The following is a 24530-nucleotide window of genomic DNA, read 5'->3' as shown; positions in this document are numbered from 1 at the left end:
AGGATTTCCCCATGTTGCCCAAGCTGGTCCTGAACTCCTGGACTCAAGTGATCCGCTGACCTCAGCCTCCCAAAGTGCTGGGATTATAGCCATGAGCAACTGTACCTTCCCCATTAGATTTCTTTTGACTTCTCTTGCTTTGTATACATGTGCTTCCTTAATCATATCTGGAAAATTCTTAGCCTTTATGTTTTCAAATACTACCTCTACCCTATTCTCTTATTATCCCATTCTGGAACTCCGACTAGATATATATTCTAAATCTATCCTTAAGGTACTTTAATCTCTCTTTCATGTGTTGTGTCTCTATCTTTCTCTTCTGCCTTATTGGGAATTCCCTCAAATCTATATTTCTCTAATTCACTCATAAGATGTTTTCATTCCACGGTCTGATCTATAGTTTCAGTAATTATACTTTTAATTTATTATAGTTCTGTTTATGTTTGTCCAATTTAACTGGTTATTCTAACTTACTTACGTTTATTTTCAATTCCCCCCCCTAATTTTTTTTATCATATTAAACATATATATTTTAATTATATATCTGATTTTTCCAATAGTTGTATTTTTTAGGGTATCTTGGGCTCTTGTGTGTTTTATGAATTTTGATTGTAAGCTCATATTTGCTAGAGCTTTATCTATAGGAATTTTTGAGACTTGGTTAATAGGCTTCCTCTTAATAGATTTCTAGTTCCAAGCCAATTAGAGTACACTGCCCACCTGCAACTACTTTAAACTAAATGCTCATTTTGCAGCATTTTTGACAACCCAGGTATCTGGCTTCAGAGAATTAATACTCTGTAAAAAAGAAAACTTCTATTTCATATAAGGATGTAGTACTGATTTTATAGGCAACAAAATATACCATTTCTGGTTTGTATTTCTAAAACTAAAATATAATTTCTGAGGCTGCAATTCTATTTCAACCTTTATAGTTAGTGATTTGTAATGTTTCAATAGCAAACTGGATATTAAGTTCTGATCATTTACTGAAGAGTTTCACATTTATATACTTTGGGCTTCTTTAAAAAAAAAAAAAATACCATCCCTTGATTTTTATTTAAAATAAAGCCAACCAAATAATTGGGGGCAGGAGGATGTGTAAAATGCCTTACATCTATAAAAAGACATTAGGGTAACATTGAAATTAACAATTTTTTGCAAATAAAGTGCTTACCTTTTTCCTTAATTAATGAAAAATCATCCAGTGACACGGCAATGTCAGTGTTTGGGGGGTACAATGAGCCAGTAAGTCAATAAGCATTGTTTATGAACCCCTCAGAAGTGATTTTTTAAATTTCCATTGGTATTTAAACAAATGCATAATTCTACATTTGTCTCATCTTGAGAAAATTCCAATATAAAATAATTTCTTTAATATCCCAATATCAAATATAATTTTGTAATATCTTGTCAGCTTTAAACAAGACAAGAAAATATCTTTGTTAATGAAATATGAGTTCTAGATTTTGAAGTGTTTATACACATGAGATATTTTGCCTTATTAAAGCCATTTACATGCCTTTGAGTCTATTACCCATGCAAGTAGCTGCCTTCTGTCATTAGCATATAGCCTCTTCCTCCTTTTTGAACAAGAAAAGACAGCCCCAATGTTCAGTGCTTGGCAAAAGAAACTATTCTAACAACATGATCAAATTGAATACCCTAAAACTCTGAAACTGTTTTTCCTCTAAGGAAAAAGGTTTTGTTTTATTGGTCTGTTTATGATTGTTAGTTGACTAAGATCCTATTAGGCAACCCTAAAGGGACACTAAAGAAACGGGCATCAAGTGTTCATTTTTCTTAGAGCATTACCTCAGGGTTCTTATGTAACTCACCTGTAACTAAGACACATTTTCTATAAACTATCGTAACATTTCTGGGACTTAACCTTTGTAGCAAAACCCCACAGACACACACATGCACACACACACACACACACACATTTCCCCTATGATGCGAACCTTCCTTTTCAGTTTTACCACCACTGGCATAAAATGCTTAATCTAAGAGAACCCAAGCTAGAATATTTAGAGCAATGTGTTTATAAAGATCAGGAAAAGGCAAGAACTAAGGATAAGCAGCAAATGAACGGGATAAACACAATTCTCTTGGGTACATTTTATTCCAGAACACTTTCTGTGTCATATTTTCAAAGCAACTAAAAATTGCATAGACTACAACCAGAACTTAAGTGTTTTAGAAAACAACACTAATACAAAAGAGTCACTGCTCCTCAGAGTTCATAATTTTTAATTCCAGGCAACAAATTAAAGCCAGAAGACACTGAGCATGAGACATACATACCCATTCACATACACATACACTTATAATTGAACTATAATAGTTCTTTATTGATGCAAGGGAAACAGCTAATACACACTCTGTACTATGAAAATATTTCTATATCTAAGCATATTAAAATAATTGACAAGGCCCAGAGTATACCAGAAAATCTCTCATTTGTTGGCAAGCTGCCTGTTCAGAGAATGTAACAGCTGGTGGATGGCACTTCAATTTGTGGATCTAAAGCAGGAAGCAACAGTACTGACACACCCTCTCCCATACAAGATCAGTATCATAGTCTAGCAGAAGGGGAAATAAATCTGAAATAAAACAATTATAATCTAGATTACAACAAAGATGAAACTCAAGTATATGATGGCAGACTCAAATTTGTATTGGGGAAAAAAAAACAGACAGATCTGTGAACCAGCAAAACCACCATGAGATGTCTTTTCACAATGAAACCCATCAGTGTTGACAGGGGACTTAAAAAGAAAAAGGAAATCACATGCTGAGTGTTTTACTTGAATTGAGTCAATTCAGAATAAACACACTGATTGGATGAATGGTTGTCAAAAAAGGCAATTTATACCCAAGAAGAAATAAGTATGACTTACGTAGATTCATATTTGGATTAATGGAAAAAAAATACAATTTCTGTGTGATTCTATTTATTTATTTAAAATAAACAGAAAAATTTCAGGCAGTAAAGAAAGCATACAGTAACAATTAAAATTTGCTCTCTCAGTTCAATCATTGTGGAAGACAGTGTGGAGATTCTTCAAAGACTTAAAGACAACATACCAGTTGACCCAGCCATCCCATTATTGGGTATATACCCAAAGGAATATAAATCATTCTATTAAAAAGACACATGCACACATATGTTCGCCGCAGCACTATTCACAATAGCAAACACATGGAATCAACCTACTGGAATGGAAATATGCAGTTTCCAGAACTATTCCTTGGCACAAATAATATAACTAGACTACACATATACTCACAAATCTGCTCAATTTAGTTATTTCAATAGAATAATTAACTGATTTGAAGAACACAAAACTTAGTTTTTGATAGAATTAAGCAAGAGTTTAAATTGACCAGCCACTTCAACCAAGTTACTTGGTTGAAGTCTGTATAGACCCATGTGGATACAGCCTGAATCTCTGTAATGATGATAGTCTATAGCAAATCCTATGGCATTACCACACCAAAGGACATTTACCATTAACATTATAAGTACTAATGGATATTATTAATATAGATCATTATGACTCACAGTATAGTATAAATACAGTAAAAGAACTTCAACTGCTGGACAAGATAGAGTAACAGGACCCAGATATACCCTCCAGTATGAAGCATCTAAAAATATAAGACAACATATAAGGCTCAGGAGTTACAAGACATAGGACATTAGGTGGTACAGAACAGTGATCCCCGAGAGAAAAGAAGCAAACACAATGAGCCCTAGGATTGCCCCATCTTGCTGCCCAGAGACATTTTCCACATGGCAATGTAGGGAGGAGGAATGGAGGTAGATCCAGACATTCTTTTTGAGGAAATGGAGTATGGCACCCAGAAAGGCCACGACAGCTGTAGTTCACTGGTAGAATGTTGAAAGGAGAAAGCTATACAGAAGAGCTACAAGATTTACAGGCAGTATCCCCTTGTATTTTCAGCTTAGTACTGATCAGCACATGCATATAACAAAACTACCAGAGGGGAATAATATCTGGCACTCAAACATGTCTGGGGAAAGTTTATATTCCAATTAGCCAGAATGGAAAAACCTCATAATTTACGGGTCATCAGGGAGAGTACTCAAAAGGTATTAAACCCAGTAGTGGGGAAAATTAGCCCTAGAATAAAATCTACTCTGTTACTGTCTAACAAACCTTAAAAGCAAGGCTTGAAAGGGTCAAACTACTTTCCAGTAACTCCAGTGAATCCTAGAACAAAAGTCAAGATATTGATAGGGATTCAAAAATATTTAGAGGCCGGGCGCGTTGGCTCACGCCTGTAATCCCAGCACTTTGGGAGGCCAAGGTGGGCGGATCACGAGGTCAGGAGATCAAGACCATCCTGGCTAACACGGTGAAATCCCATCTCTACTAAAAATACAAAAAATTAGCCGGGCGTGGTGGCGGGCACCTGTAGTCCCAGCTACTCAGGAGGCTGAGGCAGGAGAATGGCATAAACCTGGGAGGCGGAGCTTGCAGTGAGCCGAGATTGTGCCATTGCACTCCAGCCTGGGCAACAGGACGAGACTCGTCTCAAAAAAAAAAAAATTTAGCACCCAATATTATAAATTTCACAGTGTCTCTCATCTAGTCAACAATTATAATGCTTACTAAGACAAGAAAAAAACACAACCTACAAGAAGGAAAAAAAGTAATCAATACAAATACTTAGGACAGAAATGAGAAAATTAGTAGACAAGGGCATTAAATCTTTGTAACTATATTCTATATGTCCAAGTAGATAGAAGAAAGATTAAGCATGTCAAATAAAAACATAAAAGATTTTAAAAACTCTAATTCTAGAACTAAGAATACAATATATGAAATTTAAAAATATAGTCAGGGGAACTAAAAACAAATTAGATAAGACAGAAAAAAATAGTAAACTTGAAAACACAACAGAAACTATCCAAAATAAAACAGAGAAGAGGATGGAAAAGAATTTTTTTAAATGGTAAGAACATCAGTGAGCTGTAAGACAATTTTAAACAACCTAATATGTGTGCATTTAAACAACCTACTATGCACCCCAAAGTCAGGGAGGGGCAGAAAATTTATTTGGAAAAACAACAGAGAAAACTGTTCAAATTTTATGAAAATTATGGATCCACAGAACCAAGAAATTCCATAAACCACAAGCACAGGCAATATGAAGAAAATACTAACAAAGCAAATTATCATCAAATTATTTACCGTGATAAAGAGAAAATTAAACGTAGCTAGAGAGAAATTACATCTTACATAACAAAGATAAAAATGACAGCAGACTTCTCCATGAAAAATGCAAGCCATAAAACAGTGAACTATAAACTATATCTAAAGCATTGAAAAAGAAAAACTCCTGTCAACATAGGCGTCAATATTTAGTAAAATATCTTTTTTAAAAAAATAAAGACGCATTCAGGCCAGGCGCAGCAGCACTTTGGGAGGCCGAGGCGAGTGGATAATTTGAGGTAAGGAGTTCAAGACCACCCTAACCTACATGATGAAACCCCATCTCTATTAAAAATACAAAAGAAAACCTAGCCAGGTGTGGTGGTGTGTGCCTATAGTCCCAGCTACTTGGAAGGCTGAGGCAGGAGAATCGCTTGAACCCGGGAGGCGGAGGTTGCAGTGAGCTGAGATCGTGCCACTGCACTCCAGCCTGGGCAACAGAGACTCGACCTCAAAAAAATAATAATAATAATACTCATTGAGGCATAAAAACTTTTTTAGATATCTAAATGCTGAATGAGTTTACTTCCAACAGAATTACATTATAAGAAATCTAAAAGAATGGTATTAACAGGGCATGCTATTTAATTTTAAACAAAGAAATATAAAAGGAAGTCCTTCAGACAGAAAGAAAGTGATACTATATGGAAATATGACTGGAGACAAATGAATGGAGAGCACTGGAAATGATAAATATACCAGATGTTTTTCCTATTTTTGAAATATCTTCAAAAGATAATTGACTATTAACAACAAAAGAAACAATCAACAGAGTAAAGAGATAACCTGTAGGATGGAAGAAAATATTTGCAAACTATTCATCCAAGAACGAACTAATATCCAGAATATATAAGGAGCTCCAACAATTTAATAGCAAATAAAAAATAATCCTATTTGTAAGTGGGCAAAGAATCTAAGTAAACATTTTCCAAAAGAAGACATACAAATGCCCAACAAGTTTAAACATCAAACTTGTCTTAGTGATGCTCAACATCACTAATTCATCAGGGAAATGCAAATTAAAACTACATGAGATATCATCTTGCCCAGTTAGAATGGCTATTATCAAAGAGAAAAACACACACACACACACACACACAAATGCTGGCCAGGATGTGGAGAAAGGGGAACACCTACACACTGTTGGTGGGATGTAAATTATTAGAGCATTACAGAAAACAGTATGGACATTTCTCAAAAAACTAAAAATAGAACTACTATATAATCCAGAAATCCCATTAATAGGTATTCATTCAAAAGAAAGTAAATCAATATATCAAAGAGACACCTGCACACCTATGTTTATTGCAGCACTATTCACAATAGCCAAGATATGTAATTCATCTAAATGTCTATCCACAGATAAATGGATAAAGAAAATGTGATTGATACATACACACAGACACACACACACACACAAGTATAATAAAATACTATTTAGCAATCAAAAATGAAAATTTTTGATGAACCTGACGGCTATTATATTAAGTGAAATAGGCACAGAAAGATAACACATGTTCTTACTCACATGTGGAAACAACAACAACAACAAAAAAGCTCACAGAAGCAGAAGGAAAGAGTAGACTTATGGTTACTAGAGGCTGGGAAATGTAGTAGGGAGGAGAAGACAGAGGTTTATTAATAGATATAAAATTACAGCTAGAAAAGAGTAAGTTCTAATGTTCTATAGCGCTGTGGAGAAAAAAATAGTTAATAATAACTTATTGTATATATTATAAATCTAGAAAAGAGAATTTCAAATGTTCATAGCACAAAAAAAAGATAAATGTTTGTAATCCCAATTACTCTGATTTGATCACTACACATTGTATACATCTATCAAAATATCATTCTGTGTCCCATAAATATGTAAAATTACTATGTATCAACTAAAAATGAAAGGGAGGCCTGGCGCGGTGGCTCATGCCTGTAATCCCAGCACTTTGGGAGGCCGAGGTGGGCAGATCACGAGGTCAAGAGATCGAGACCATCCTGGCTAACACGGTGAAACCCCGTCTCTACTAAAAATACAAAAAAATTAGCTGGGCGAGGTGGCGGGCACCTGTAGTCCCAGCTACTCGGGAGGCTGAGGCAGGAGAATGGCATAAACCCGGGAGGCGGAGCTTGCAGTGAGCCGAGATCGCGCCACTGTACTCCAGCCTGGGCGACAGAGCGAGACTCCGTCTCAAAAAAAAAAAAAAAAAAAAGAAAGGGAAAAAGATAATTGATTATTTAAAGCAAAATTTATAACATTGTATTGTAGGGTCTACAATATATGTAAAGACAATAGTGTGACAAAAATAACACATAGCCAAAGGAGAAAAATGAAAATATACTATTTTAAGAGCTTGTTACATAGGTAAACTACAATGTTATTTTGGAAGGGTAGACTGGGATAAGTTAAATGTGTACACTATAAGCAACCACTAAATAACCCACGAGTCAAAGAAGAAATTAAAAGAAAAATTAGAAAGTATGTACAGTAGATTAAAATTAAAACAACATTCCAACATCTGTAGATTGCAGCTAAAGAAATACTTAGAGGAACATTTGTAATACTAAATATTTATATTAGAAAAGAGGAAATGTATCAAGTAATGACCTAGCTGCCACCTTAAGAAACCAGAATAGAAGAATAAATGAAAAACAAAATAAGTAGAAGAAAATAAATACTAAATATCAAAGTGGAAATGAGTTAAATAAAAAACAAAATGACAGAGAAAAACCAATCAAATCCAAAGCTGCTGTTTGAGAAGATCAATGTGATTGATAAATTTCTAGCCAGCTGATCATGAAAAAAATAAAGAAGACACAAATTTCAAAAATTAGTACTGAGAGAAATGACATTTCTACAGATTACACGTTAAAAGGATAAAAAGAAAATATTATGAACACCTCTATTCCCCTAAATTTGACAAATTAGATGAACTGGACAAATTAGTTAAAAAACTTGAACTACCAGACCTTGCTCAAAAAATATGAATAGCCCTATATCTATTATAAAAATTAAATTTGTAATTAAAATCCTTGCCCCACAAAAAACAACCTAATAATCAATAATCACTCCAGGACCAGATGTCTTCACTGATGAATTCTGCCAGACATTTTAAGAGAAAATAATACCAATACTATACAAACTCTTACAGTAAGTTGAAGATGAGGGAACATTTCCTGATATATTCTATGAGATCAACATTGCCCTAATATCAACATCAGAAAAGACATTAAAAAAAGAAAGCTTTAGGCCAGCAGCCCTAATCAATATATATAAAAAATCTTAAAATTTTAATTATATTCAACAATGTATTAAAAAGACAGTATATTTTGACACAATAGAGTTTATTCTAGGAATATAATGATGGTTTAACATTCAAACGTCAACCCATATAATTCACCATATCAATAGGACAATAAGAAAATACATATAATCATATCAATAGATGCATAAAAGCATTTGACAAAATCCAACACCAATACCTGATTAAGGAAAATATAAAACTTCTCAGCAAACTTGGAATAATAGGCACATTTTATGTATTTTTAAAAAATAACCTGCACCTAACATTATACCCAATGGGGAAAGACTGAAAGCTTTACCCCTAAGATTAGGAACAAGGCAAGGATGTCTCCTCACACCACTGCTATTCAGCATTGCATGTGAAGCTCTAGCCATTGTGATAAGGCAATATAAGACACTACAAAAAAGGCAAAAAAAAAAAAAAAAAAAAAAAAAGAAAGGCATTCATATAAGAGAGGAAGAAGTAAAAACCTAACTATGTAGAAGATGTCCATATCCTGTGCAAAAGCTTCTGGGATTAATAAGCTTAGCAGGGTTGCAATTTATGAGAGCAATATTTAAAAAAATGTATTTCTACATGCTAGCAATAAGCAGTTTAATGTTGAATAAAAACCTTTTCCATTTACCAGAGCATCAAAAATATGTAATATTTAGGGATAAATCCGACAAAAGATATAAGACTTATACACTGAAAACTACAAAGCAATGCTGAGAGAAATTAAAGAAGATCTAAATATATGGAGCGCAACTCAATTTTCCTTAAATTGATCTATAAATTCAATGCAATCTCAATTGACAAACTGATTCCATGTATGCTAAAACTACTGTGCTATTCATAGGACATAATATTCCTCTACATATCAGTTTGGGTTGCTATAACAAATCATAGGTTGGTTGACTTAAACAGCAGACATTTATTTCTCACAGTTCTATAGACTGGGAAGTATAAGATCAAGGTACTGGCAGATTCAGTTCTTGGTGACGGCCCTCTTCCTGACTTGCAGGTGGTCACCTTTTCTCTGTGTCCTCATATGCTGGAGAGGGAAAGCTCTGGTGTCTCTTCCTCTTCTTATAAGGACAGTAAATTCTATCAAAGGGCTCCACCCTCATGACATCATCTTAACCTAATTACCTGACAAAGACTCTCAAATCCTAATCTAATCACATTTGGGATTAGGGCTTCAACACATGAATTCTGGGGAAATACAAACATTCAGTCCACTCCCCTCACATATGGTAAGCAATAATGAGACTAAGCCATTGATATAAAATTTTAAGAAATTATACTGACGCCAAAATGTCAGCAGGAATTAAGAAGAAAGAGGAATTACTTCTGTGTTGGTGGGAGAGAGGAGGTGGGGAAGAAAGGGAGGAATGAGGGCTGTGCACAAGATGATCTGAGTCCAAAGAGCAGATATGACGCATGGCTTACAGCCATGAGGAGAAAGAGATTCTAGGCAGAGGAAATAAGGTAAGAAAATGTGAAAAGGAGAAAAAAGAAATACACTAAAGAAGACAGAATATATTCAATTTTCTGGCCCTTGGCATGGCTAAAGGGTAGACAGTGAAAGAAGCTTATAAAATGAAGTAGAGTAAGATCATGAAGGACTTGCATACTAGGTTATCGACTTCAAACATTAATTTCTGTTTGCTATTCCTCCATTCCTTATGAAAGACATAGAATCCATACCAATATTCATGTTAACATGCTCATTCAGAAGTTTCCTAACTCCTGACCTAAATGTGTTTCACATGTATTGTGAAACCATATCTTAGTTTTGATCAGCTCTCATTTAACAATATTTCATTGAGATACACTCCTCTAAACTGTAATGATAATCTCTGCCTTATATCTCTCCACTTTCTCGGGTCTAAAAAACTTACTGTTGGGAGGATAAACACATTTTAAGATCTCGATCTGGTTTTACTTAACATATGGTGAGTTTTGATTCAACGTGTCAGTGAAGCCTTTAGTATTCTAGAGACCCATGGGTATCACAGAGTTAGTCTGGACAGCACAGGCTTGAGGTTAGCTATGGAAATGCTTCCGACCCAGAGCTATACTGCAGAGATCTACAAGCAGACACAAATTCACACAGAGGACAGAGTCAGGCATGGATCAGTTTAAGAGGCATGCATCCAAGTTGCCATCAATGTAAGAAACCTAAGGGACTCCACTGGGAGCCACATAATAGAGCTAAGGGACTACACAGCTTGGGAGGATGAAATTTAGGAACAGACAGTCCAAACAGGCATATACATTATAACAAAATGTAGATTCATTTTGGACTACTATTTAACTCACAGTAAAACCATAAAATATTTCTGATGACTAGAAATTGTATTTTTAAGTAACTTTAAAATAATAGGTTCACACAATCCTTAAATAATTTTCCATCTTAATTTATATATTTTGAAATCAAGTATTTAATTATTATATATGACAAGGCAAAGTCCAGCTTCTGCATATTAAGTCATTTATAATATTTAAAACCCTCTCAAAGGAAATCAGTGTATTTATCTACATAATGAATTAGAATAATCTTTTGAAGTCATATAAAGTTTCAGAAAAGTCTAACTGCATATATTTATACATATAAGTGACATTATGTAATATGTGAATAAAAGGAATGAAGGAAGGAGGGAAGAAAGGAGGGAGGAAAAAGGAAAGAAGGAAGGGAGAGAGGACAAAAGGAAATAGTATAAAAATATTTGTATCTGTAAAATTTTGAAGTACATAACAATTCTTCAAATATATCAAGTTCAATTATCTAGTTGAAGGAATCTCAGTTTCCATTTAGAACTTAGAAAGCTTATATGGAGTTGATGAAATATAAAAATGTATTCTATGGGAATAGAATAACAAATGAAATTAAAAGAGAAGTCTTGTGGAGGTTATTTTTACTTTGAAAAAAAAGAAGTCACATTCCTAAGGCAGAAAACTTAATTTTTTTAATGACTTCAGCTTTTATTTTAGATTCAGGGAGTACATATGCAGATTTGTTACATGGGTATATTGCATGATGCTGAGGGTTGGAGTACAAATGTCCCATCACCCAGGTAGTGAACACAGTACCTAACAGTAAGCTTCTCAACCCATGTCCACCTCTCTCCTTTCCCCCATCTAGTAGGCCTCAGTGTCTAATGTTGCCATCTTTATGTCCGTAAGTACCCAGTGCTTAGCTCCCACTTATACATGAGAACAGGTAATATTTGGTTTTCTGTTATGGGTTAACTTGCTTAAGATAATGGCCTCCAGCTGCATCCATGTTGCTACAATATACACAGATCTCTTATAGAAGGTTAAATTTTTTAAATTTTTATTTTAAGTTCAGGGATACATGTATAGGTTTGTTACGTAACTAAACTTGTGTCATGGAAGTTTGTTGTACAGATTATTTCATCACAAGTATTAAGCCTGGTGCCCATTAGTTATTTTTCCTGATGGTCTCTCTTTTTTCACCTTCCATCTTCTGACCAGCTCCAGTGTGTGTTGTTCCCCTCTGTGTATCCACTTGTTCTCATCATTTAGTTCCCACTTATAAGTGAGAACTTGAGGTATTTGGTTTTCTGTTCCTGTGTCAGTTTGCTAAGGATAATGGCCTCCAGCTCCATCCATATCCCTGCAAAGGACATGATCTTGTTCCTTTTATGGCTGCATAGTATTCCATGATGAAACATATCACATTTTCTTTATCCAGTCTATCATTGATGGGCATTTAGATTGATTCCATGTCTTTGTTATTGTGACTAGTGCTGTAATGAACATACATGTGCATGTATCTTTATAATAGAACAACTGATATATTGGGGAGTATGTAACCAGTAATGGGATTGCTAGGTCAAATGGCATTTCTGTCTTTAGGTCTTTTAAAAATCGTCACACTGTCTTCCACGATGGTTGAACTAATTTACGCTCCCACCAACAGTATGTAAGTACCCCTTTTTCTCCACAACCTCGCCAGCATCTGTTGTCTTCTGCCTTTTAATAATAGCCATTCTGACTGGTGTGAGATGGTATCTCATTGTGGTTTTGATTTGTATTTCTTGAATGATCAGTGGTGTTGAGCTTTTTTAAATATGATTGTTGGTTGCATGTATGTCTTCTTTTGAAAAGTGTCTATTCAGGTCCTTTGCCCACGTTTTAATCAGGTTGTCTGTTTGTTTCTTGTACATTTAAGTTCTTTAATCCACCTTGAGTTAATTTTTGTATATGGTATAAGTAAGGGGTCCAGTTTTAATCTTCTCTATATGGCTAGTCAGTTATCTTGGCACCATTTGTTGAACATGGAATTCTTTCCCCTTGCTTGTTTCTGTCAGGCTGTAGAAGATCAGATAGTTATAGGTGTGTGGTCTTATCTCTGGGTTCTCTGTTCCATTCCATTGGTCCATGTGTCTGTTTTTTGTGCCAGTACTATGCTGTTTTGGTTACTGTAGCCCTGTAATATAGTTTGAAGTCAGGTAGCATGATGCTTCCAGCTTTGTTCTATTTGTTTAGGATTGCCTTGGCTACCTGACTCTTTTCTGGTTTCAAATAAATTTAATTTTTTTTTCTAGTTCTGTGAAGAATGTCAATAGTAGTTTAACAGAAATGACATTGAATCTACAAATTGCTTTGGGCAGGATGGACTTTTTCGTATTGATTCTTCCTATCCATGAGAATGGACTGTTTTCTCATTTGTTCATGTCATCTCTGATTTCTTTCAGCAGCCGTTTATAGTTCTACTTGTAGAGATCTTTCACCTCCCTAGTTGGCTATATTCCTAGTATTTTATTCTTTTGGTGGCAATTGTAAATGAGAGTTTCCTCCTTATTTGGCTCTCAGTTTGACTGCTGTTGTTGTATGGGAATGTTAGTAATTTTTGCACATTCATTTTGTATCCTAAGACTTTGTTGAAGTTGTTTATCAGCTTAAGAAGCTTTTGGGCTAAGACTATGATGCTTTCAAGATAGAAGATCTTGTTGTCTGCAAAAAGGGGTAGTTTGACTTCCTCTCTTCCTATTTGGGTGCCCTTTCTTTCTCTTGCCTGATTGCCCTGGCCAGGACTTCCAATACTATGTAGGATAGAAGTGGTGAAAGAGGGCATCCTTGTCTTGTGCCAGTTTTCAAGGCGAATGCTTCCAGCTTTTGCCCATTCAGTATGATGCTGGCTGTGCGTTTATCATATATGGCTCTTATTATTTTGAGGTATGCTGATGGTTAAAATTTAACACTAATAGATTGTATATGGTGACATTTGCCAGTGAGAGAAACATAAGCAAATGTAAAAATGCAGTATTAACTGTAGTGTATACTGTACCATTATCATAATTTCATAGCCAGCTCCTGTTGCCATTGTACTGAGCTCAAATGTTGCAAGTATCTTCTTAAAACATGGTGTGGCCAATCATCTCGATATGAACAGTTTATCACTCCCATAATTTGCACATCATGGTAAAAGTGATCTCTCTCTCATGCCACTGCACTCCAGCCTGGGTGATTGACGCAGACTCTATGTCTTCTTCTTTTTTTTTCTTTTTCTGAGACAGAGTTTCTCTGTCGCCCAGGCTGGAGTGCAGTGGCACGATCTCAGCTCACTGCAACCTCCGCCTGCCAGATTGAAGTGGTTCTCCTGCCGCAGCCTCTCGAGTAGCTGGGATTACAGGCACGTGCCACTATGCCCAGATAATTTTTTGCATTTTTAGTAGAGATGAGGTTTCACCTGTTGGCTAGGCTGGTCTCTACCTCTCCAGAAAAAAAAAAACTGGCCGATGGCCAGGCACGGTGGCTCACGCCTGTAATCCCAGGACTTCGGGAGGCCAAGGCAGGCAGATCACCTGAGGTCAGGAGTCCAAGACCAGCTTGGCCAGCATGGTGAAACCCCGTCTCTACTAAAAATACAAAAAAGTTAGCTGGATATGGTGGAGGGCGCCTGTAATCCTAGCTACTCGGGGGGCTGAGGCAGGAGAATGGCTTGAACATAGGAGGCAGAGATTGCAGAGGGCCGAGATCACACCACTGCACTCTACCCTAGGCAATAGAATGAGACTCTATCTCAAAAATGAAAAAAAAAGTGCTCTCTCTCTCTCTCTCTCTCTCTCTCTGTCTCATTTCTTGTGTGTTTTTCACTGTGTTTAGTGTGATACCAGAAATCTTGAATAACCACCATGGGACCCATAAAAAATGCCACTAGTGATGCCGGAAGTCCTTGCAAAAAGCAGAGAAGTCACAACATTACAAAAAAAAAAAAAGAATGGGGCGGAGCAAGATGGCCGAATAGGAACAGCTCCAGTCTCCAACTCCCAGCGCCAGTGACACAGAAGACAGGTGATTTCTGCATTTTCAACTGAGGTACTGGGTTCATCTCACTAGGGAGTGCCAGACAATCAGTGCTGGTCAGCTGCTGAGGCCCGATCAGCGAGAGCTGAAGCAGGGCGAGGCATCGCCTCACCTGGGAAGTACAAGGGGGAAGGGAATCCCTTTTCCTAGCCAGGGGAACTGAGACACACAACACCTGGAAAATCGGGTAACTCCCATCCCAATACTGCGATTTACCAAGGATCTTAGCAAACGGGCACACCAGGAGATTATATCCCACACCTGGCCGGGAGGGTCCCATGCCCACAGAACCTCCCTCATTGCTAGCACAGCAGTCTGCGATCTAACGGCAAGGCAGCAGCAAGGCTGGGGGAGGGGTGCCCGCCTTTGCTGAGGCTTAAGTAGGTAAACAAAGCCAGTGGGAAGTTCGAACTGGGTGGAGCTCACAGCAGCTCAAGGAGGCCTGCTGTCTCTGTAGAGTCCACCTCTGGGGACAGGGCACAGCTAAACAACAACAACAACAACAAAAAGCAGCAGAAACCTCTGCAGATGCAAACGACTCTGTCTGACAGCTTTGAAGAGAGCAGTGGATCTCCCAACACGGAGGTTGAGATCTGAGAACGGACAGACTGCCTGCTCAAGTGGGTCCCTGACCCCTGATGTAAATGACGAGTTGATGGGTGCTGACGAGTTGATGGGTGCAGTACATCAACATGGCACAAGTATACATATGTAACAAACCTGCATGTTATGCACATTTACCCTAGAACTTAAAGTATAATAATAATAATAATAATAAAATAGAATTGCTAGATATGTGCCATAGATTGAGTTCTGTGGCTACAGATGGCCTGCTATTTCTGACAGACAATTCACTTTGCGAAAAGACAATGTAAACTTATGGTATGGACAAATACAGTACCAGCATTGTAAATTATTTTCTCTTCCTCATGATTTTCTTTGTGATATTTTGTTTCACTTACTTTATTGCAACAATACAGTATATAATGCATATAACATACAAATATGTGTTAATCAACTGTTTACGGTATCGGTAATGCTTCTGGTCAACAGTAGACTATTAATAAAGTTTTGGAAAATCAAGTCATATATGAATTTTTTACTGTATGGGGTGACATCAGAGTCCCAACTACCACATTATTCAAAGAGTCAACTGTACTTAAATTCCAAATTAATTAAAACTGCTTACATAAAAGTCACCTATAAAAAAAAAAAGTAGAAAGAAATTTTAAAATGGACCAAAGGGAAAAAAGGAAAATAGAATGATCTCACAGATGATGGTTGAATAGGAAGCTCCAGGAATTGATGTCTCCATTCAAATCACTTGAGGTGGCAAGAACGGTCAGAATAAACTACAGTATTTCAGAGTATGAAGTGTGGTGAGACACTTGCAACATGAGGAGAGTGTAAAAGGAAAAAGAGGCCTGGCAAATTTCAATGAATTTTGGTATTTAACAAAGCAGCTACCATCCTCTAGCCCCAGCTCCAAGTTGGCAGCCATAGGGAGATAAGACCATGTCCCTGGTATGGCTTGTTGGTGCTAGAGTGGACAATCAGGACATTGTCCTCCAACAACTGTGCTTGTGTGTTTTTATATGCTTGGTTGTTCACTGAGAAACTGGCACAGAAGCACAGAGGCTAGTCATTGTTTCACCCTTTTGGGCTAAAGCAGCTGTCAAAGGAACTTAAAAAGATAGACACTTTTTTCTATTTTCTAATTGGATCCAGTCATTCAAGGAATTCTCTGTAAGATCACTGACTGCAAAAATAATGGAACAGAGACTTCAGTGACCACACATGACAAAGAATATAGTTTTGAAAAAAAAATAGAAAAAAGTTGCTAAACAAATTGACAACTGCAGCTTTCATCAAGTTAACAACAGCAATCTCTGGAGAGGGGGAAAAATTTCCACACTTACTATATTACGATATTCAAAATGTCCACTTTTCAACAAAAAATTATAAAGCATATAAAGAAACAGAAAAGTAGGGCTTATTCATACTGTTTTACAGGTAAAAGAGAAACTACTGAGGAGGTCTAGGCTTGAACATACTATAAAAAGACTTTAAATTAATTGTCTTATGTTGAAAAAGCTGAAGAAAACTATGGACAAAAAAATTCAGGAGAATGATGTATGAATAAGCAAAGAACATCAACAAGGAGATATGCCTGCTGTTAGATTCATGTCCTTAAAGCATAATTTTGATCATATCACTGGTGTTCTCCGGTTTCTATCCTCAACCCTATTTTTGCATCACACATTCCTGGTGATGCCATGCAAGGCCATAGCCTCATGCAGTTTCTGTCTCTGGTACTGGCCTCTCTACATTTGAAGCAAAGGAGATGGAGAAAAGCCATCTATATTAGGCTGTTCTTGCATTGCTACAAAGAAACACCTGATACTGGGTAATTTGTAATGAAGAGATGTTTAACTGATTCATGTTTCTGCAGGCTGTTCAGGAAGCATGATGCTGGCCATCTGTTTGGCTCCTGATGAGACCTCAGGAAGCTTATAATCATGGCAGAAGGCAAAAGGGGAGCTGGCATGTCACATGGCAAAAGCAGGAGCGAGCAAGAGAGAGAGAGAAAGAGAGAGAAAAGAGGTGCCACATACTTTTAAATGATTAGATGTCCTGTGAATTCAGAGCAGTGAGGGCTCACTTTTGACTAAGGGGATGGCCCAAGCCTTTTAGGAGTGATCTGCCCCCATATTCCAAACACCTCCCATCATGTCCCATCTCCAAGACTGGGGATTACATTTTAACATGATATTTGGGTGAGGACAAATATCCAAACTATATTGCCGTCAGAGAAGAGAAAGCAGAATCTGTGGGTAGAGTATGGCAGAATGCAATAGAGGGAAAACTATCATCACCACAGTAGTATTTTAGAAAACCGTGAATTCTACAAGATAGACTTTATAGACGGCTACTGTGCACCATAGCTGTACATAAAGTCAGACAGATGAGAGCTTCCATCATTAAACCACCACTTCCTAAAAATATGTTCTTGGGTGAGTCTCTTTATTGTCTTCATGTCCTCATTTAGTAAACGAAGATAAAAACAGTATACTACATCAAGGTTATGATGAAAACTAAATAATATATGGCATTAAATGCATTTAACAAAGGGCCTCATACATATTAGGTACCTAACAAAAGTACGCTGTATTTGCTCGTACAGCAGGCTTTCAATAAATGTACATGCCTTCAATAAATTTGCATGAAAGAATAAGTAAATGATACATGTACTTTAATGCTAAAAATATGCAAGTAATACAATCATTAGTGGAAGACCCACATACCTTTACAAGTCATTTGTAATATGCAGTTGTTATCTCAGCATGAATATATATGTCAGTGTTTTTAAATCACTTGAAATTTATACAGGGTGGAATTTCAAATTGACCCCTGAAAAGTAACATATCATGATTTAGCATTTCAATAAGCTAATTTAGCAAATATCATTTTAAAAGACAACAAATATGTCCCAGCAAGAGGTCAACATGGAAAAGAAACACTTGCACTTAAAAATTGGCTTCTGCAAGTAAGAGGCCACCCACTGCCCTTGATTGTTTTGGAAATCCATTAAAATCAGTTAAGGAAACAGATACAGAAACTTTAAAGTCCTTTTATGTTTACTTTCTTCAAGTAAAAAATGCTATCTTTGACATGTAGACTTTAAAGGGTTATATTACTAAGGATTAAACTGGTCCATTAATGGAATAGGATAGCCTGACGTTGATACTCATTTTAAATTTGTGAAATGATAAATGTAATTTTTGTGGCCCATTTTAAACTATGAATCACAACAGAGTTAATGGAAGTTAATGTAAACAACACTGAAACAATAAAACTGTAATTTGATAAAGGTGTGGGCATCTACATTTCAATAAAAATGTATGTAACATGTGTAACTAAAATAATAGTGTATCATTTTACCCCTAAAGCTTTATTCAAGTGATTATTCTATGTTTCCATAAGGGAAAAAAATCACTTTAGAATACACTTTGCCTGAAAGAACTTTTTCTCCACTGATTATTAAAATGAGATATCATACTGTTAGCTGAGTGCATTTACAATGAAAAGTTTTCATTTTAACTTGTCATCAATTTGATGGCTTCTATAAATCCTTCGGTATGAGTTTTAACAATCCCTGATTTCTTTTTGGCACCTTTGAACAGAGCAGAGGGGTGGGATTACATAAAGCACCCTTTTATGTTTCTTCTTTCCTCTTACCTGCATTCCTGATTTATAATTACTATGAAAACAGGTTTCTTGGCAGGGAAAGAACTCTTAAGGATTTCAGAAAAGAACTGCTAAAGAATTCCAAGCACTCTAAAGTATATCAGATGGAAACTCTGAAACTGGAATAAGATGCTGTTTAATTTCACTTAGCAAAAATTATCACAGTTGTTACAAGAGTTACAATAAACCCAGTTGCACAAGAATTACTAGTATGTAAAATAAACATTATATATTGGGCTTGTAGCTTCATGATTTAAAAATCTTTCAAGCTGTACTCCAACGCATTTGCTTGTTTTGTACAGATTACATCCACTTGCTCAGACTCCATTTACACTTGGCAGATGGTCACATCACTCATGACATTTCCTGTTTAGTTCCATATTTTAAAATCAACTGCATGGAATGTAGATTGGCAATAGCCTTCTCTCCAATAAATATCTACACCAGAGGACATCAAAAACCTTTCTTCTTTCAGATGGAAACAAAATATTTGTATTTATATTAACACAGCTTTAGTTATTTCCTTTCTTAGTGCTAGTTATAGCTGGTGCCAAATACAAAATTTTAAAAGCCTCGATTTTCCAAAGTTTTCTTAAAAACTTTTTTCCCCAATCTTAGTCAAGTGAAGGCAAACTTTAGACTAATAATTTCAAATGATACCACATTTTTTGGTTCCATAAGAATCAAAAACTCATTTCCCAATGGCAGTCTTCTCTAATAAAATGTCCTTGATCTGAATATCTCAGATTTTATGAATTTGAATCCTACAAGTATCAACTAGACTGTACTCATCAGAGTTAAGTAATGTGAGAAATACGACGAATTCATTTTACTTTATCAGAGCATTTTGGCATTTTAAGCATCCTCTTAATGTGAGACTAGGTTTACAAGAAGCATATGCAAACTAGTAAATAAAGCATTTAAATGATCAAAGCTTAAGAAATGAATGGTTAATATGAGCACAAATTGAAAATTATAAGAGATTTGTATTTATATTTCCAAACACTAGTAACATATTGTTATAAAACTCTGGTAAATGATTTAATGGAAATATCACATAAATTACTCTATTAAATACAAGCGTAATAAAGGAGAAACTGACCTTAATTGAACTTAATGAAAAATTGGTTTTTATTTCTAACAATAACCTCATTTTATCTCTTTAAAAGTCAGCTTAATTGAAGACTCTACCTCTATAGCTAATAAATAAAGTTTCTGAAGTGTTTAGAAAAGACAAAGTTAACACAATTTCTCTAACCAACATCAATTTTCTAATTACAAGTTGTAATATTTCATGAACATTGTATTTAAATGCACTGTTACGATAAATCAGGCAAACTGATTTACATAGCCAACCATGTCATTCTAGAACCCAATACACATAAAGTCTTTCGATCCCTTTGGCATAAATGGCTGGCATCATCAGTCCTCTATTTTACAGATGGCTAATCTCTGAAATTGAGTCCAAGTGCCTAGGGCAATTTAACATCAAAGAGAGAAGTCAAAATTTGAATATTCCCAAACTCTACATTATTATTTTATTCACAACTTCAGTTTTCACAAAGGAACAAGAGACACAAGTTTTTGTTTGTTTGTTTGTTTGTTTACTATTTGCTTCCTATTGTCACGGAGTTACCAAAAAAAAAAAAAATGGTTATGACAAATTACCGCTCTAAAAATTTGCAGTCTGGGGCAGCAGAGATGTAAAGATTGCTTTTGTAGAACAACAAGTGCAGGAACTATATGTGGACTTCCATGGTGGTCCCTTCAACTGGTACTTAGCTGTTTGTTTTTAAATTAAGAAAGCAAGAATGCATTTTTAATCCCAGACTTACAAGAAAAATGTGTGGCTTTTCCCTCCAATTCTTACATCCTCTTGAAGAATGCATCAATTTTTTGTTTGAGACTTAGCGTTAGGGCAGTGTTCCTGAAAGTGTGGTGCATTTGTTTCCAGTGGTTTCTGAGGTGATTTTTGGGAGCAAACATACGTACATTTTTAAATTTAGTTGTTATATATTTATTTGGAAAATCTTGTTTTTTTCTTTTACGACAGTTAAATTCAATGCTTTTAAGCAAGGTAACAAATATAGCACTACATGAATGATCATAAGGATTACTCAGTTATGATAAAAGTTATGAAGGTGGTTCAAGAATAACTGAAATCAAGAAATTTCTCAGGCTGCCTTTTTGAAAACATAGAATACTTGACAAATCTGTAGGTCACCCCTACAAAAGAATTCAGATTAACCTATTTATTTATTTATTTATTTATTTATTTATTTATTTTTATTTTTTCTGAGATGGAGTTTTGCTCTTGTTGCCCAGGCTGGAGTGCAATGGCTTGATCTTGGCTCACCGCAACCTCCGCCACCTGGGTTCAAGTGATTCTCCTGCCTCAGCCTCCGGAGTAGCTGAGAGTACAGGCATACACCACCACGCCCTGCTAATTTTGTATTTTTAGTAGAGACGCAGTTTCTCCATGTTGGTCAGGCTGGTCTCAAACTCCCGACCTCAGGTGATCCACCCGCCTCGGCCTCCCAAAGTGCTGGGATTACAGGTGTGAGCCACCAAGCCTGGCCCAGATTAACCTTTTAAAAAATCAATCCCATTATAGTAGATGTGGTACCAAAACAAACAAAGCAGTATCCTTTTTATTGCCTAAGTTTGATTTTGGAAACCTCATGACCATGTTCTTCAGAGCCAGGACCTCAAAAACCTATTAGTTCATGAAACTATATGATTGAGACAAGTGTCTCTCTTATCTGTCTTTCTTCCTCTCCTCTTGTGAGTGTGAATTCAACAACTAGACTTCATGCCAGTCAAGGCAGAGAGGAGGAGGCAAGGGAGTAGGAGGGCTGAATATAGAATTCTTTCTTTTAAGAAAATCTTAGTGTTGGGTTTTGGTATAAACATAATAGAGACAAAGAATCTCTTCTTAGATGAAGGGATAAGCACACATATTCCTCATGCAACACATTCATATAGGAAACACCATTCACACTGCTATTTTTTACTGCTACTACTATCTTCCTTCTTATAATATGCATTGTTTATTGTAAGTGATAAATAATGTTAGTAAAAAGTTCTTCCCAATAGATCTAGCTTTACTCCACAAAGATTTACCTGACCACAACTATTCTTTCATAACAATTGAAACAAAGATCATAACAAAGATCACTAAACTCTGTAAGAACTACTCTAACACAGGACCTATCATATTTTCATTGGAAATTTTTTTCTTGGTGTATTTCAAAAATAAAAATCCAGGTCAACAACCACTCATTTGAAATCCTTAGGGCAAAATGTGTTTTAAGATTTAGAATCACTTCAGGTTAATAAGGCAAATAGACCAAAATATGGTTTACCTACAATATATAATATAATATCCATTGCAAGGTCTCAGATAGCTTAGTCTATTCAAATACGTGAATAGTTCTACTGTAAAAGATATGAATATTTGTATTAGGTAAGATTTTTTTAAAAGGCCAAATAGCCTTATATCAATCCAGATCAGTCTCTGTTCCAAAAAGCTTCTGGTCAGGACAGGTTTTAATTTTGGATTAGGGAATTGTGGCTAAGAAAGCATAGACTTGTACTTGCAGAGTTATAAATCAGGAGATGAACTATTAGCTAATAGCTTGCAAAGAAATCTTTCTAAGGTGATAGCCACTATGTGAATACAATCTAAAAGAGAAAACGCAAGACTGGACAAATAAATACTGAATACCGATAAGTACAAAAGCATAACATAGTAAATTTTAAAAGGATCCTGAATAGTGAAAACAATTCTGAAAAGAACACAGTTGGAATACTCACACTTCCTGATTTCAATACCTACTATAAAGGTACAATAATTAAAGCAGTATAATAGAGATATAAGGACAGACATATAGACAAATGAAACAGATTGAGACTCTGGAAAATAAACCTATACATCTATGATCAATTGGATTTTGGCAAGAGTATGAAGAGACCAGTCACTAGAGAAAGAATGGTTTCTTCCACCAATGGCACTGAGACAACTACATTTCCACAAGTAAAAGAATTAAGTTGGATTCCCACTTCAGACTAATATTAACTCCAAATGGATCAACAACCTAAATATAAGACATTAAACTACAAAACTCTTAGAAGAAAACATAAGGGCAAATCTTCTTGATCTTGGATTTGGCAATTGAGTACTAGATAGGATAACAAAAGCACACACACAAAAAAGAAAAAATAGACAAGTTGGATATCATCAAAATTAAAAACTCTGTGTACCAAAGGACACTCTCAAGAGAGTGAAAAGACAACCTATTAAATGGTAAAAATGTTTGCAAATCATATATCACATAAGTGTTAAATATCCAGAACTCTCCCAACTAAAAAATGGGCAAAAGGCTTGAATAGACTTTTCTCCAAAGAAGACAGACAAACAGCAAATAAGCACATGAAATGATGCTCAATATCATTAATCATTCGGGAAATACCAATCAAAACCACAATGGGATATCACTTCACACCTACTAGCATGGCGAAAGCCAAAAACAGAAGAAAAGTGCTGGAGAAGACATGGAAAAATTTGAGCCCTCATACATTGCCGGTGGGAATGTAAATGGTGCAGCCACTATAGAAAACGTAATGGTTTTTAAAGCAGTTCCTTAAAAACTAAACATAGAACTACCATATCACCCAGCAATTCCACTTCCAGGTATAGATCCAAAGGAATTGAAAGTAGATACTTGTACAACAATGTGTGTTGCCACATTATTCATCACAGCCAAAAGGTAAAAACAATCCAAGTGTCTATCAACAGATGAATAAATAAAATATGGCATATAAATATAATAGAATATTATTCAGTCTTAAAAAGGGGTGAAATTTTGATACATGGTACAACATTGATAAACTTTAAAAGCATTATGCTAAGCAAAATGAGCCAGGCACAAAAGAATGAATACTGTATGATCCTGCTTGAATGAGTAGGATCATGATGAGTTCTAGGTATAGAACAGGCAAATTCATAGACACAGAAAGTAGGTGAGAGATTAACACGGGCTGAGGGTAAGGTAGAAATAGGGAATTATTGTTTACTCATTACAGAGTTTCTATTTGTGCTAATAAAATAGGTTTGAATAGGTATTAGTGATGGTTACACAACATCGTGAAAGTATTTATTGTCACTGAGTTGCATACTTAAAAATGGTTAAAATAGCTCATTTTATTTATATATTTCTTACAATTAAAAACTTAATTATGTAATGAACAAAATTGCATTGAATTGTATACTTTAAATGGGTGCACTGTATTACATGTAAATTACATCTCAATAAAGCTATTAAAAATTATGTCGATGAAGAAGTCGTAACTGCCAACTGATAACACAGATGGGAAAATTTGTAGTACATCATACAGATGAAAAGCATAGATTCTGGAG

At 35.7% G+C, this 24530-nt stretch overlaps 1 protein-coding gene across 18 annotated transcripts in view; it reads right to left on the bottom strand.

Moving 5' to 3' along the window:
- LOC105481485 (mono-ADP ribosylhydrolase 2) overlaps positions 1–24530 on the bottom strand; it is a 2105812-nt gene that overhangs the window by 1654561 nt on the left and 426721 nt on the right. Inside the window, exon 2 of one of the 18 annotated variants that reach the window (XM_071080868.1) lies at positions 18169–18274. The exons of 16 other annotated variants lie outside the window; for them this stretch is intronic. In XM_071080868.1, coding sequence (XP_070936969.1) covers positions 18169–18181 — 13 coding nt within the window. In that variant the 5' untranslated portion in view covers positions 18182–18274. Of the gene's footprint in view, positions 1–18168; positions 18275–24530 lie in introns of those variants that run through there. One more of the 18 variants, XM_071080864.1, reaches the window with a different exon arrangement.

Source organism: Macaca nemestrina, chromosome 15 (assembly GCF_043159975.1).
Source record: "Macaca nemestrina isolate mMacNem1 chromosome 15, mMacNem.hap1, whole genome shotgun sequence".
NCBI lineage: Eukaryota > Metazoa > Chordata > Mammalia > Primates > Cercopithecidae > Macaca > Macaca nemestrina.
Note: the sequence above shows the minus strand (reverse complement) of the source record. Positions and strands in the feature narration are given on the sequence as shown.